Source organism: Emydura macquarii, unplaced genomic scaffold, assembly GCF_026122565.2.
Source record: "Emydura macquarii macquarii isolate MOO-44397 ecotype Brisbane River unplaced genomic scaffold, CSIRO-AGI_Emac_v2 contig_1790, whole genome shotgun sequence".
Lineage (NCBI taxonomy): Eukaryota > Metazoa > Chordata > Testudines > Chelidae > Emydura > Emydura macquarii.
In genome coordinates, this window is record NW_027131927.1 from 2,527,714 (window position 1) to 2,543,819 (window position 16,106).

The 16,106-nt window shown below is 52.3% G+C and overlaps 1 protein-coding gene across 1 annotated transcript; it reads right to left on the reverse strand.

Moving 5' to 3' along the window:
• Positions 1–4,334: 4,334 nt before the first annotated feature.
• LOC137159060 (cytochrome P450 2F3-like) lies at positions 4,335–15,669 on the reverse strand. The gene is made up of 9 exons (XM_067557244.1): positions 15,490–15,669; positions 12,491–12,653; positions 11,507–11,656; positions 10,902–11,062; positions 10,137–10,313; positions 7,774–7,915; positions 7,021–7,208; positions 5,805–5,946; positions 4,335–5,176 (listed from the first exon to the last, which is right to left on the reverse strand). Exons 1-9 carry the CDS (start codon positions 15,667–15,669, stop codon positions 4,995–4,997), a joined length of 1,485 nt encoding a protein of 494 aa, XP_067413345.1. The 3' UTR covers positions 4,335–4,994.
• Positions 15,670–16,106: the final 437 nt, after the last annotated feature.

Genomic DNA, 16,106 nt, shown 5'->3' on the forward strand with positions numbered 1-16,106 from the left:
AGAAAGGCAGAACCAATTCCTAGAATTTAAAGCCAGACAAATCCCAGTTACAAATAAGGCACAAATTTAGGGATCCAACTCCTTGGGGAAACGGTTGGTTCTCCACCACTGACAACTAAATCAAGACTGGCTGGTTTTCTAAAATCTCAGCTCTAGGAATTATTTCGGGGCAGTTCCGTGAGTAACTGCAAAAAACTAGATATTGCTGACCCGGGGAAAATTTACGCATATTTTTACTGGAAGCAAAAAGGTCAGTGGAAGGAGTGTCCAGGGTAAGGAACAGCATTTGGAACAAAGAGGGAATCTGAGTGAATCATTTAGAGGCTCCTGTGCTGGGAGTTTCTGGCTAGGTCTGAAATGCTGGGGAGCGCTCTCACAGTACCTGTCCCAAGAAGGAAACGCATGCAGCAATCATATCCGATGTCTTCCACCGCAAGACATGTCAGCCAGAAGGAAGTTGGCAAAAACGAACATTTCTCCTGCTCTGCTTGCTCTCAGAAGGGCAGAATTTGGCCCAGTTGAGCTACAGAAAAGTGAAACTGTCTGGATTTCCTCTGTATCTTTATTTCTTCTTGAGTGGCCACTGGAGCAAACTTGCCAGGCCTCTGTGAAAGGAGAAAGTTTAAATCCATCAAACACCATCCTCTTTTACCAACTGTTTTGACTAATCAGTATTTTTCAGTTGGGGGGGAGAGGCAGGGGAAACGAGTTGTCAGAAAATTCCCAGCTCAGCAGGGTTATCCAAGGTGGGCAGAGATGGCTCCGTGGGAGTCCCTTGTTGTGCAGAGATAGTCCGTGGGCCTTCTCCCGTCCCATGGTGTAGGGGGATAGATGGGGGGGAGCATGTGGCTGTACCACACCACCTTATATCTATTCTCTGTTTCCCCCTGGGCCAGAGGGAGGCAGAACATGAGTTAAGAGTCTCAACTGGCTGACACTTTTCCTTCTCAATGGCAGGGAGGAGAGACCTGGGTGTGTTATGGGAAATGTAGTCCTCCGAGGAGGCTGGTCTATAGTGGAGAATGGGCCCATGAGCCACTTAAACTACAACTCCCATGAGCTATGATCCACCTGAACTACAACTCCCATGAGGCACTCCTGACTCAAAATATTTCTGGTTTGGATCCCTCCAACTCCTCCAAAACACCCTCTGCATATTTCTGTGGACAAATTTTGATGATAACTCATTTCAAACCATCCCACACACCTTTTGTCAGATTTTCATCGGGGCGGGGGAAGGTCAGCTCTAGTTAGGGTAACCTTGAGGCTGCTCTGAGATACACAGGGTGCAGAACACAGGGAAGGCAAATAAGCCATTAAAGCAGCTTCACCCTCCTTCCCACCCTGAGAATCCAGCCCTGCCTCTCATACCTCGTCTGACCCGGAGATGCCAGCCAAGGTGTGATGAAGATGGAATTTTCTGTGATATTTGTATGATTCCTACATATGCCTCAGTTGTTCTCTATACTTTGAACCCTGCCAAAGGGTTGAAAAGCTCTGTGTGACCCATAGGAGGTCCCAGTGGACTAATGAACATGCCTCTGCTTTGAAAAGGCTGCCGGGCATCACCGCTAACACCTGGGGGGCTGCAGTGATCCCGGACAAGGGACAAATCTCTACCTGGGAGTGGAGCTCGGCAGGATTCGCCAGGCAGCGCTGACCCACGCGAAACAGGAAGGCTGCAGCCCAGAGGGTCCATCTCGGAGGTGTTGAGGCCCTGTGGCCCAGCCCAAGGGAAGGGCAGGACCCCCTAAGGGGCTGGCGCAATGATGGGGATCCCACAAGAGATGGTTTAAGAGTTGGGGCGTAGCACCGCTCTTGCGGCTCCAGGGCACAGGGCTACAGGCAGAGGGTCTAGTTGAACCTCGATGACATTGGTGGTTATGGGGCTTTCTCTAGCCAGCCCTTCAGGAAGGCCACAGAGATGGATGCCAGCAGGTGAGAGGAAAGTCACTGTACTGGGGAGCAAAGGGGGGCAGCGTGGGACACGCTGGGGGCCAGGACCCACCCTCAGCGGGGAAGGAGGCGGAACTGGTAGGGCTGCGGGATCAGGAATAGGTCCTGACTGTCTGGGAGAACGGACACCCCCCTCTCCTGCACCCTGCTCTCCTCATCCTCATCCACGGAGTCCTCATCATCCCTGGCCGGGGATACAATGGAGGTATCAATGCTGCGTGGTGGCACCATGGTGGGGGGCTCCGCCAAGAATCGCATGCAGCTCCTCGTCGAAGCGGCATGTTTTGGGCGAGGAGCCAGGGGCCCTGCTTGTAAACATCTACAAATGAATGTTTGGGGGATTCCAGGGCCACCCTAAGGGAAAAGGAGGAGCCCCACAAAAGGATGGAAAGTTATACCCTGATTTACTTGTTTGTTCTGATTCCAACAATTCCAAGCCAACAGAAGGGAAAGAAGATAAATGCAGAACTATTAACAGCGGAGCACGAAGATTGGCATGGAGGCTGCTAATGCAGAATGGAGCAGAGATAAATGGAACGGGGCACCCACGGAACAGCTATTACAGGAGGCCATCCGGTTACAAGGAATAAGACGAGAGGTGGCAGGTATGGGTGTAGTGCCCAGCGCTCCCCTTCCCCCACCATCTCCCCCCACAGAGGAAACCAGCGGACACTCGTGGAGCCCACTGGACGCAGGACCTCCAGGGAAGGTAGGGGTGCAACAATGGAGATTCCTTGGTCGCCTCTCCTGGGCTCAGAGGAGGAGACCGTACATTTATGTCCAGCAGGGAGGTCAACCCCCTACGTTAGCTCTCAATGATACGAGGGCTGCCGTATCATTGATTAAGGCCGCACCAGCAATGGGGACCAAATATAAAAAATAGCTTTGACATCATTTCAGGGGAGCCAAAGCACTGGATGGGAACGGGTAAATGTTCCTTTTTCAATACAGGGATTCCAAACAGAAGGAAACCTGATTCAAACACCCAATATGACAAACTATGTCATTCTGGGCAGGGACTGGTTGTTTAAAAATAACATTGGAATTGATTTGGCCCACGGCAGGTTATGGAGGCTGGAAAGACTGGCTCCACACTGGAGACAAGAAGACGACAGCTGCATTGTTACAAAAAGGAAAAATGGTTGTATCGCAGCTCTGTCCACTGAGGAGGTGGAAGAATGGCATGCTAAGTTTCCTATGGTCTGGACACGGAAGAAAACAGACTGTGGTAAAATTAATGCATGTGTTAAAATAATAGGTGAATTGGTTCCCTCTCAGCGACAACACAGGTACCCCAGTGGAGGTGAGGAAGAGTGACACAGATCAGAAAGGATCTGGAAGAGCAAGGAGTGATTAGGAAAACCAACTCCCCATTTAATTCTCCGATATGGCTGGTCTTAAAAGCGGACAGGAAGTCCTGGCACCTGACCATTGATTACCGGAGAATTAATAAAGGGATGGTACCCATGGCACCAATTGTGGCTGACATGACGCAGGTTATACAGCGAGTACAGGCGACGTCCAGATATTTTTCAGTGATTGATTTAGCTAACTGTTTCTTTGCTATACCTCTGCACCCAGATTCCCATGACCGATTTGCATTCACTTTTCGGGACCAACTATATACATTCCAGCATCTGCCACAAGGATCCCAACCTTGCACATGGGATCATTTTGGCTACCTCGTATTTCTAGCCAGTGGGCAGGAAGGGAGGGAAAGCTATTAGATACCTGGGGATGTATTATTTGGGACCCTCAAAAGTGGGTGTACTCTTCCCTGCCTGTTGCTCCTGAACCATGCAGCAAAGATATGTCATTGGAAACCTGTGTATGGGATAAATTGAAAAATGTAACTCAAGTACTGTGTAATGGTATATATGCTTGTGTAACCTCATGAAAAAAGGTGTATTGGGAAAATGAAAATGTTAGCCACCCACCTGTAAATAAATGCAAATGTAATGTCAGTGTGATTTATACAGGAAACCATACCTACTACCTCCCCAAAGCAGAAAAAAGACAAATAGTAGTAACTGCAGAACCTGCCAATTTCTCAATTGACATTGGCTTGGATTGGCAGGATCTTAACAGATCACTTGTTTAAGGGGGGCAAGGTTTCCCAGCTATTACAGCAAACCATGGATCATGCTGGAAACTGCACCATTCAGATCATGTACGCAAAGGGGGAGAAGAAACCTGGACTTTGGGCTTGTTCTGCAAACCCCAAGGAGCATCATGTCGCAACCGACAGAGCCTGGCTCCATCCTTGTGTCTGAGTCACCTGGCCAGCGATTCAGCTCAGGCAACACAGAGGATGGTAATTATATCTCTCCTGCAGAACTCACTGTGTGTGTGTGTAAGAGTATATTTTAGGCAATTGCTTTTTAAAATATTTTCTTTTTGTATTCATAAAAAACACAGCATATTGCCTTATCCCCTGAATAAAATCCCGCTGTTTATTTTATAAGTATAACACACTGCTCAATCTTGCTGATAAACTGGACAGACAGAGATATGGAAGCCACTCCATGCAAGGCATTTTCCCAACACTCCCATTGTTTTGTGGCTGTTCTCTGTGCTCCCTCCAGTGGCAGCATTCCCAGCTGTGCCCCACCCGGGCCAGGATGCATAGTCACTTTAAGGACAGCAACTTGTCCAGCCCTGAGCATTCAACAGATCACAGGATTGGCTTTAAAAAGCCTGAGATTTGGGTTCACTTTATTTGCTTCTGGGTAATTTACTCGAGTCGGGTCTAAACTTTTCTCTATAGCAACCAGAGCTGGAAAAAAAATGTATTTTATTTGTTTTTAATTAAAGCTGGAACTAAACCCATCAGTCCAGGGCCCAGGGCTTTAAAAAGAAAGATCAACACCAAATATCACAGTAAAATCTCAAGAGCTGGCGATACCAGATTCATCCCTATTAGACTCTGCAAGCGATGAGCTCATCTCACACGTGCACTTGTAACTGGTAACAAACGCCACAGGACACCAGGCTACGAAATGAGGAGCAAAAGATGGATGTGGAGGGCGGCAGCTCGGTCAGCGAGGGACAGCACGGAATTCATAGGGGTGCGGCACAGCCCCCAGGCCGCTTAGCAGGGGTGAGAGATCGATTTCCTCTGGGCGGGTGAGGGGTGTGAGAGTGAAGCACTGCAGGACGGTGGTGAAGAGGAGGAAGAGCTCTATGCGGGCCAGACCCTCGCCCAGGCAGATCCGCTTCCCTGGGGGAAAGAAACAGAGTGACTTTGGGGCCATGCATGGGGCGAGATGCTTTTCAGAATCCATTGTGCCCCAAGTCTCAGTTACCCTCACTCTGCCCTTGAGCTCAGGTGCCTTTAAGACCCTTTTCATGTTCCCTGTATTCTGGGGACTGGCCGCCATTGTCAGCTACAGCAGCCTTGGGGCTGCTCTAACTCCTGCTCTGTCCCTTAGGGGGCAGAGAATACCCAGATTCGATGCACTCCAGCCATGGCCCTGATCCGCCCCCTATTCTGGAGGCTGGGGCAGGGCCCCTACACCAGCTCCACGACAATAGGGAGGCCCCTGGACTCTCCGGGATTTATTTCCGCCCCACAGCAGCACAGAGCACCCTGATTGTGGCTGAGAATCGGCGCTCCCTCCTTGCTATGGCCAAGGGGCCGGATCCCCAGGCCGTGCACACGACAGCTCCACCAGCTCCATGGAGCCTTCTTGATTTACTCAGTCTGAGGCCGGGGCTGGACCGTGCAGTGGCTTCCACCGAGGCCAGTACTGGAGCAGACTCATTAGGGGAGAGTCAATCTTCTTCCCCTTGGCTTCCAGCCCTTGTCCTACCCGCCCCAGACCCCAGCCCAGGGAGGCCACACGCACCCGCGGAGAAGGCCATGAAGGCATCGTTCTTCCGGAAGCCTCCTCTCTCATCCAGGAAGTGGGCTGGGTCGAATGTGGCCGGGTCTTTGAACTGGGTGGGGTCTTTGTGGACAGAGAACAGCAGCGGGATCACGTTGGTGCCCTGGGCAGGGGAAAAGCACAGCTCCAGCGCACATGTCCAGAGAATCTCTCTGCCCATCCAGCTGTCCCTCCGTCTGTCTGTCAGTCTATCCATTCACCCACTGTCCATCCGTCTGTCTATCACCTGGTTATCCATCCATCTTGATGTTCCTGTATCTTTTAATTCACCCATCAGTTTCTCCAACCATTCTGTCTGTCCATCCATCCCTCCTGTCTATCTTGGCATTCCATCCATCTCTCCCCATGCATGGCTAGGCAGCCATCTGTCTGGGATGGTTTAGACACAACAAATCCTGCATCCTGGGAGGGGGTTAGACTAGATGACCCTTGAGGTCCCTTCTTACCCGATGGTTCTATGAGTCTACATCCATCTTGCTCATCCACCCATGCACCAGCCTATCCACACATCTGTCTGTCTGCCCATCCATTGACTCCTCCTTCCCCCTGCCATCTGTGTAGTCATCCATCTCTCTCGTCTAGCCATCCGTCCTTCTCTCAGCCTGTCTATCCATTTATCCAACGATCCACTCTCTCTCCACTCAACCTATCAGGATTATTTTCTATCCTTCTACCCATCCGTCCATCTGGATTGTCCGTCCACCCATCTTTCTTCCGTCTATTCCATCCAGCCAGCTACTCACCATCTATCAGTGAACTTGTCGATCTCCCCATCCATATATCTACCTTGCCGTCCTACTTATTCAATCAATCAAATCTGTCTGTCTGTCTCTCTACCTACCTATCCATCCATCCCAGTGCACACCGCTGTCTAGCCAGCCATTAATTCTGACCATCCATCCATTTATAAAGACCATTGGCCAGTCTAAACAACCACAGCTCTAGCTGTCCGTCCGTCTGTCCCTCTCTCCTTCCCCTTTGGAAGCTGGGACGCAATCTGAGAAGAGGTGAGGGGGAGACATCATGGAGCAGGATCTCAGCTCCCCGGGTTCAATCCAGAGTCACTCCCTGGCTGCAATGGGCTCAGGGCCGGATCCTGATCTCAGCTCCCTCAGGGTCAATCAAGGGGAATATGTGTTTGCAGGAGGGAATGTAAGCAGGAGGAAAACCCCATAACCTCTGGAAGCAGGAAACCCCTGAACTGGGTGTCACGGGTCACTGCGTGAGGGACACCCATCGGAAGCACATCACTGAACCTCTGGACCTCGTGGATCACGGCGTCAGTGTAGGGCATGTGCGCCCGGTCCTCTACACAAGGGCTGCGGTGCCGGCCAATCACCCAGTTCATCTCAGCTTGGACTTTGGCTGCGGAGAAGCAAGCAGGATGGAAAGCGGGTTATGACTGGGAAGGGCAGCCTGACATCACAGCTCTGTGAAGCAGCCATTGGTCAAGGAGGCAGCAAGGACACCCTAGATCTGGAGCTGGTTACATCTGAGACTTGGCTGGAGATTTTGATCCCTGCCATTTTGAAATAGAGACAGTGGCTTAGATTCTGATCTCACCTGCCCTGGGGTCAATCCAGAGTCACCCCCAAACTTCAAAGGAGTCAATGTCAGACCTAGCTTCAGCTCCAACTCTGACATGGACTTCCTGTGCGACATTTGGAAAGTCACTTGACATCTCCCCTGTCTCAGTTCCCCTCTGCACAGTGGGATAATGATCCCCCATTCGTCTGTCTGTTGTGTTTGGACTGGGAGCATGGGGAGGCAAAGAAGTGTCTCATTCTGTGTCTGTGCAGCACCCGGCACACGGGGAGCCCAGCTCTCGGCTGGGGGTCGGCACAGCCCCCAGCTCTCTGAGACCTCACATTAGGAATAACTATAGAGAAAGTGTCTCCGCTGTTTCTCCCCTTTACTCCCTGCTGCTCACCCTGTATCTCTGGGTACTTCATGAGGATGAGGAAGCCGTATCTCAGGGTGGTGCTGACTGTCTCTGTGCCCCCAAACAACAGGTTGTGCGTGGTCATGACCAGAGTCTCCGTGTGGAAGTAGCTCAGTGGGTCCTGGTTTTCCTACAGGGGGAGGCGTACGCAGCTCCTCATTGGGCGCCTCCATGCAGAATTCGAACCCACAGTGTTCATGTAAGTCACTCCAGGAGAGGGGAGTGTCTCCCCCTAGTGGCTGTTCCACAGATACATTTATGGGTCTACTACTGCTGTTGGGTGTGGGAACTAATCCCTTAGCTATAGGAGCAGAGTCAGATGTTGTTAAGTCAGAGTCTCCCCGGTTCAAACCCCATGGCTGGTGGCAGCCTCTCTGGACAGCCAGGGCTGAAGTAATGCTGGACTTTCAGGGAAGCTCTACTCATCCTCTGCTCCCTACAAGTGCCTGTCCTGCCCCACCCCACAACAGATTAAGAAAAGGCCATGGAGATTACCTCTGAGCAGCAACAGAGGCAAAAACCAGTGTGGCTGGTGATGGAGCAGGGAGCATCTCCAGGGTTCTTAAGCAAACCTCTGCTCCCTACAAATGCCGGGAGAGATTCAGGGCTGGTCAAGGGCCACCTCAACCCTGTGTCTACGTGCCATGCTGCTCCACGGGCTGGGCCACAAACTCTTCTATTCTAGCATTAGCCCAAACAAACACATCTGCTCCTGGAGGCAAATTGCCAGATGAGGGCAGAGGCAGGTTTAGTTTTTGGGAGAGGTTCTTGGGTCCTTTTAAGCCACTTTAAAGGTTGAAGGAATCTGGAGACGGGAAGGCTGAGCAGGGACGTGCTCATGGATTTCCAGTCTATAAACGGTTGTGATAAAGGGGACAGGATCAATTGTTCTCCGTGTGCACTGAAGAAGGTGGGACAAGAAGCAATGGGCTGAATCTGCAGCAAGAGAGATTTAGGTTCGATTTTAGGAAAGTCTTTGTAAATCTCAGACTAGCAAAACACTGGAACAGGTACCTACGGAGCTTATGGCAGCCCCGTCACTGGAGGTTTTCAAGAGCAGGTTGGACAAACCCATCAGGGAGAGTTTGGGGTTATTTGCTCCTGCCCCAGAGCGGGGACTGGAGGGTGCTGAATGAGATGTTCCATGGTTCTGTGATTATTCATTGTTACCCCTTTTGGGATGAGGAGTTTGTGACAACTGCAGGGTCTTGTGGGTTGTTGCAGTGAGGAGGAGAAATTGCTGCAGGTCGGTTATTTCTTTGGTGCAACCCTATTTATTCACAAGGCTGCACAAACTCCTGTTTCCCTGATCAAAGGAGCCAGCCTCCTGCGTCCCAGCCTCGCTCAGCCGCCATCCCAACCCACACCTGCTTTCTAGGTTTATCCAGGCTTGGTCTTGTTGGCTTTTTCTAATTCTGTCTCTCTCTGGCCTGCCTACAGAGCAGCTGGGACGTGATTCCCAGCGTGGGTAGACAGACTCACACTGGCTGTGGTTGAGCTAGGGCACTAAAAAGAGCAGCGAGGCCACTCCAATATAATCCTGTCATAGATCCTAGGTACGTCCTCGGGCGGCTCCCATGAACCACTCGGCTTGCCCCTGTTATTTTTAGTGAGCTACCTCCATCAAACCAGGTGCGTGTGGGTCTGGGAATAGCCCCTCCCAGCTGCAGAGTAGCCCTGTCCTGTGTCCGTGTGTGTCTCTCTGTCTTTATGTGCTCTCATGCACACAGAAACGCAGCCCCACCCATCCAAAGCCAGCCCCTCCATCAGAAGACCCATGGCCACATTCTTCAAATTCTCCACTGGCTTGCCCATGTGCCCGTGTTTTAGGGGCGACTGCTATTGTGTTAGTGACTTCTTCACCCGCACCTTGGGTGTAAGGCAGTGGTTACACCTGACCCGTAATAAATATTAAACCAACAACCCCTAACAATACCTGTATTACCAGAGCACCTGGGAACCCCAGCCATGGGCCAGGCCCTGCATTGTGCCATGCTCTGTACAAACACAGAACAACAATAACTGCATTTCTCTGGCACCCAGAGTCCCCCCCTCCAAAAATCAGAGCCCCAATTGTGCCAGGCGATGAAAAACCAAGGGACAGTGACTGCCCTACAGAGCTCACAGCCTGTATAGGCAAAGGAAGGACCATTATTCCCATTTCAAAAATACGGAAACTGAGGCACAGGGTGGTCACGCAGCAGGCCAGGAGGCAAACCAGGAATAGAACCCAGATCTCCTGAGGCCCCATCCACTGCTCCAGCCATTCAGACACCCAGCATCCCATACCGATGGAGGCGGAGTTTTAAAGGGGTCAGTCTCCCCCTGGCCTGAGCCCACAACCCTTTCACCTGCTCCATCCTGAGGAGGAAGCAGTCGATGAAGTCACGGGGGCAGTTGGGGTCGAAGGATTCCTGGTGCATCTTCACCCTCTCCGACACCAAGAGCCGCAGCTGCTCCAAGTTTTCAAAGATCCTGTTGTGAGGCCCCGGGAGGTAGGACATGGGGCCGGGAAAGATGTTGTACATCTGGGAAGAGGGACACGAATCACCCCACGGCAGCACGTGAGCTCTGTGCGCATGTCACCGTAATGAATGGAGCAACAGTGCACGTGCATTACTGCGGTGAGCTCTGTGCGTGTGTTACCATAATAAACAGGGAGGTGGTGTGCATTGCATTACTGCAATGAACTGTGTGCATTGCATTACTGTACTGAACAGGACACTTTATGCAGTTCATTACAGCGTGCACACGTCATGCTACTATAACGAATTGTGCACGTGTGTGTCACGTTACTATAAAGCGCCACGCAGGGTGCAAGTGTGTCCGTGTGAATACAGGGATGTTACCGTAACAAACTGTGCAGGGCGTGTGAGTCAGCGCGTCCATTGCCATGAGGAACCGTGCGGAGTGTGTCGGGGGTCACACATCGCTGCCGACTGCTGCACGGTGTGTTTGGTTTCCCGAAGACGAGGCTGAGCCAGGACCTGACAACGTCTCCCGATATTATTATTATATATATATTGTTATAAAGAGGACGGAGACCAACTGTTCTCCATGTCCTCCGAAGGGGGAGACCCTGCCCAGACACAGCCCCCCCCCCCCCCAGCACCCACCTGCCCCCACCCTGAGCTGACCAGGTGGAAGATCTGGTCGATGAGGCCGACCAAGGTGAGAAAGTTCCTGTCCTCGTAGTCGAACCGGTCCCCAAAGACGATGGAGCAGATGACGTTGGAGGTGGCGCGGCTGATGAGGAAGGTGGGGTCGAAGGGCGCGGCTAGTGCAGGGGAGGAAACGGGCTGTGAGCGGCAGGAAGTCGCAAGTGGGGGCCCCGGCTCGGTCACTGCTGGGCAGGGAATTTGTGTGGGGGAGGAAGGCTCAGCAGCGGGGCAGGGTCTCCCCTTGGTGGCAGTGCAGTGCTAGGGCGTGTGCAGCAGGAGGCGCTCTCTTCTCTGGGCTGAACCCAACGCCCCAGCGTGGCACTGGGCAGGGGGCGCTGGGCTGCAGGCTCAGTAGGTGGCGCTCTGTCCTGCCAGTCTGCACTGGCCCCCATCCCCAGTGCAGCACTAGGGGGCGCTGTCTGGCCCCACAGCAGGGATCTCGCTGCAAAAGGCTGCAGCGCTACATGGATGACGTGTGGCAATAATCCCGGCTCAAGGGAAGCTGTGACCCCGGGACTGGGAGGCTGCAGCCTGGGCCAGCATCCACCCGGCTGGCGCACCTTGGGTCTGGGCGAGTTCCTGCACCAGGCACCGCGCCTCCTCCTGGATCCGCTCCTCCAGGCTGCGCTTCCCCATGCCGAAGTTCCTCAGTGTCTGCACAGCGAATCTCCGCAGGACCTTCCACTTCTCCCCATTGCTCAGGACTATACCTGGGGGAGGAAAGGAGAGGTGAAGAAAGGGCTCAAGAGAGCCCGGCTCCACTGAATTCAGCTGGGCTTCCCCCATGTACCCCTGCCCCATGCTGGGAACAAATGACAATAACCAACCCCTGCTCATTGACAACCGAGAGTCCTGCCCCCACTGTCCTCTCAGGGCCAGGAACAGAACCCAGGAGTCCTAGTGTAGCCCACTGGTCTAGCCCACGAGACCCCACTTCCTCCCAGAGCTGGGATTGAACCCAGGAGCCCCTGCTCCCAGCCCAGCTCCTGCTCTAACCACTACCTCCCACTGCCTCCTAAACTGGTCACTCTCTCTGACTCCATACACACACACACACACACACACACACACACACACACGCCAGGACTGAGGGCAACTAGGAATCCAGGTCACGTGGAGCTTGCCTGTGACACTGAGTCTTCTCTAGCACCACCTCGATCTAAAGCATTCTGCAGGGGCAGAGTCATTATCCCGGTTTTATAGGTGGGGAGACTGAGGCCCAGTGAGATGCAGATATTTGCCCATGGTCACTCAGGGAATCAGTGGCAGAGCTGAGAATTGAACCCTGATCCCTCTGGAGCCTATTACGATCTGAGCAGTCGAAGGATGGCAGGGGAAACTGAGGCAGAGACTGGTGAGGGGGTCACTCAGAAGCTTATTGGGGAACCCAAGCGCCTTGGTCCCCAGTCCAGTGCCTGAACCACGAGGCCAGCCAGCCCCTCTGTGGGTCCTTCCCTACTTCCCCTGAGTCTGTAGGAGGGTTGAGATACTGAAATCTGGGAAGGGCCGTCCACTGACACCAGGTGGGGGGGATGATTCCTCACCGTTCCCTTGGGTGAAGCGGAAGAAGGTGGGCAGGTCCCCGCGTGCACTGAACTCTTCAGCCTGGTCCACCAGGGCCTCCTTCACCGCCTGGTATCCGCACAGTACGACACAGGGCCGGGGGCCCAGGTGAATGGTGAAGATGGGGCCATAACGCTTGCTCAGCTACAAACACAGAGAGACCCGAGGGTCAGAATACGGGGCCCCAAGCCAAACATACAGCCCTGCAATTGCGATACTCAGCCCCCTCTGCTCTAGCCACTAGAACCCACTCCACCCTCAAAGCTGGGAGAAGAACCTAGGATTCCTGGTTCCCAGCCCCCTTCTTTAGCCCAGTAGATCCCCCTCCCCTCCCAGAGCTCAGAACCACACCCAGGAGTCCAGGACAACCTGTGACCAAGGGGCTATTAACACTCGAGCTGCACAGCGAGTTTCCAGCAAACCAGGGTTTTAATGGAAAATGCTGATGAGTCAAACGTGAAACATTTCTGACAGAATCCCCTGTTTTTTTAGCAGGGGTTTGGGGGGCAGAGCTTCCGGGCAGGCCTGCCTTGGGCACAGCCCTGGAGCCAGGGCCCCCAGGCCTTCCAGACTGTCTGATTTCTGCACTCTGTTGAGCCAGCTGCCCCGAGAGCCAGGCAGCCCTGGAGCCAGATGGAAGCCCTGGGGTCCCCAGCCTGGGGCTGTCCACCTGGCAGAGGAGCAGCAGACCCTGGCACTGTCAAGTGAAATGGACATGGCTGTTGTCAGTTTCACTGGGGCTGTTCAGTGAGGCAGTTCAGCCTGAAACTGACAAGAATCAGGTCCATTTCATTCAGCTGGTTTCACAGATGTTAAGGCAAGGAGGGTCCCTTGTGACCATCTCATCTGCCCACCTGTATCACACAGGCCAGAGAATGGCCTCTAAGTAATTCTTACAGCGAAGCTTTCAGACAAAAGGCCTGTCTAGATTGCAAATAAACAATGAGAAAACAAATCAAAAACATGTTTCCAAAACAAATGTTTTTTGGAATTTCCAGTTCTTAGCAGAAATTTCATTTTTTAATTAAAAATTGGAACAAAACCAAAATATCAAAACTTCCCACGAACCAGAAATTCCAAGTTTCAGCTGGTTCTTGTTGGCATGGGAGGGAGGGGGGAGTAGAGGGCTGGGCATCAGGACACTTGGGTTCCATTCTGGGCTCTTCCACCTAGCTCCCTGCGTAATCTTGGGCAGGTGAAGGCCACTCCCTGGGCCTCAGTTTCCCCGTCTGTAAAAGGACTGGGGTTATGCACTTTGAGCTGCTCTGACCCAAGATGGCAAGGGTTGCCCAACCTGGGTGATCCCAAACATTGCACTAAGATGAGTCATTAGCGGGGCTGCTCCTGCCACGTTCTCCTACATCCCCAGCTATTGGTGCTAAGGACTTTGCATAAATTCATTTGCCTCCTGTGTCTCCAGCCAGGGTTTAATGCTGTGCAAACCTGCCCCTCAGAACTGCTCCCATCACAGTAAACGTTAATAGAGCACGAGCAGGGAGATGCTCCCAGTGCGACCTCATCAAAACCTTTCCACCAGGCAGTGAATCCTTTTGCTTTAATACAGCCCTTGCCCCGGTGCAGTTCTGCGTTTCATGTTATTCATCGTAACTACAGTGCACTTCGGTAGCTGCAGGGAGGGGCTGGGATCTGGAACACCTAGGTTCTATCCCCGGCTCTGGCAGGGGAGTGGAGTCTAATGGTTAGAGCTGGGGGGGTCTGGGAGCCAGGACTCCTGGGTTTTATCCCTACTGCTGGCTCTGCCACTGATTCCTTGGGTGACCTCAGCAGAAGCTGCAGCAGCACCCAACACAAGGGAGCCCCGATCTCAACTGGGGTCTCCAGGTGCTATAATGAGGGAGCCCAGGGGGGCTGAGTCCCCCGTGATAGTGCTGTCATTTGACCAAGTACATAAATCCAAGAACCTACACTCAGCACTTGGGTGAACAACAGCACAAGGTGGGATCAGGCCCTGGCTATGCTTAAATCTCAAGCCGGCCCATCTGCTAGAAGGGCTGCAGACCTGCTGTGAGCCCTCCCCAGGAGCTGTGCAAACAAATCAGATGTAGATTCCTTGTTCTATTGTATAAGTGAGATAGAGAGAGAGAGAAACTTTTCCTTTACTGTTATGATAATGCTATAGAGCTGTTTAGTGTGCCATAAGTGGACTCCATCTTGTTAGTTTCTTGAAGTGAGCTCTTTCCTGAAACTTGTACTATTGAACCTAAAAATATCTTGATAAATTCTCTTTGTGTGAGTGAGGAATGTATGTGCAGGACATAAAAAGACACCAACCTAAATTGCTCTAACAACAGAAAGGGGAGTGAGGACACCCACTGCCGTCCTAACCCTGAAGAATACCTATCAAGGACCCTAAAGTGTAAATAAATGATACTAAAGTACAGAAGGATCCACCCTGGGAACAAACAAAGTACAGAAATCAGAGAATGGTCATTCTTTCAATTAGCTGGCGATTAACAACTATACTGAACCCAGAGGCAGCATGACACAGCAAGGCCCATAGACTTACATGAGAGCCAGCAAGTATAAAAGATGGATAAAAACATGGAAACTTTCGGTTTCATTCTGCAATTGTCATCTTGGAGTATCGGATTCACGTCTGACAGAGGCCTGGCTCCCTCCTCGTGCCCAGCCTAGTTGATCACTAGGCTGGCTCGAGCAACGCATAAAAAGACTGGTAATTATATCACACCAGCTTGCAAACTTTATGACTGTGTGTGAATGTGACTGCTTTTTGATATTCTTACATGTGCAATAAACGTGGCATGTTGCCTTGTCCTGCTGAATGAGATCTTGCTGGTCTTTTCTTTTACAAGTACAGGACTGCTGGGGTGGAATTATCCTTCCCACCCCCCTTAGCAACATCCACAACAACAAATAGTAGCCAGAAATTCACCAGCACGGTGCAGACATTTCCCACTGTTCCCACGCCACCCGGTCTTGGGAGCCAAACCTTCCTTACCATGTGAAGAGATTGGACAATGTCCTTGGTATCCAGCTGCAGCAGATTCCCTAAAATGGGCAGCGGGCACGGGCCCGGGGGCAAATGCCCTCTGTTCTTCTGGCCCTTCCCATTGAGGAAGAGGAGCAGGCAGGAGACACAGGAGACTAGCAAAATCAGCGTGGTCGCACCAATATCCATGGCCCTGCGCCGGGTGCAGCACCGCTGGGTAACCCAAACCAGAGAAGCCAGGCTAAGCCAAACGCAGGGGTAACAGCTCAGTGGGGGCTGCTGGCTACATTTGTATTTAATGACTTTGGGATGATATAATTCCTGACTGCTCAGGAGGGAAAGGGGTGAGTTTCAAAGCTGAGTCACTCGAGAGACAGCCAGGCTGGGTGGCAAAGGTAGGCACAGCCTGGGGCTTTGTATCAGCTGCTCTCAAGCTCAGGGGTGTCTCTTGTCCAGGTGAACTCTGGCCAGGAGGCTAAACTCAGTGACACGGGCATGTCACATGCCCACTTTGAACCAGGCACCAGTCAGGCACCCGCTCATGCCTTCAGGTTGTAAGTTCTTTGGCACATTCTCCCCTCTCCAAGAGCCAGGAGTGGAACCCAGGAGTCCTGGCTTCCTAGACT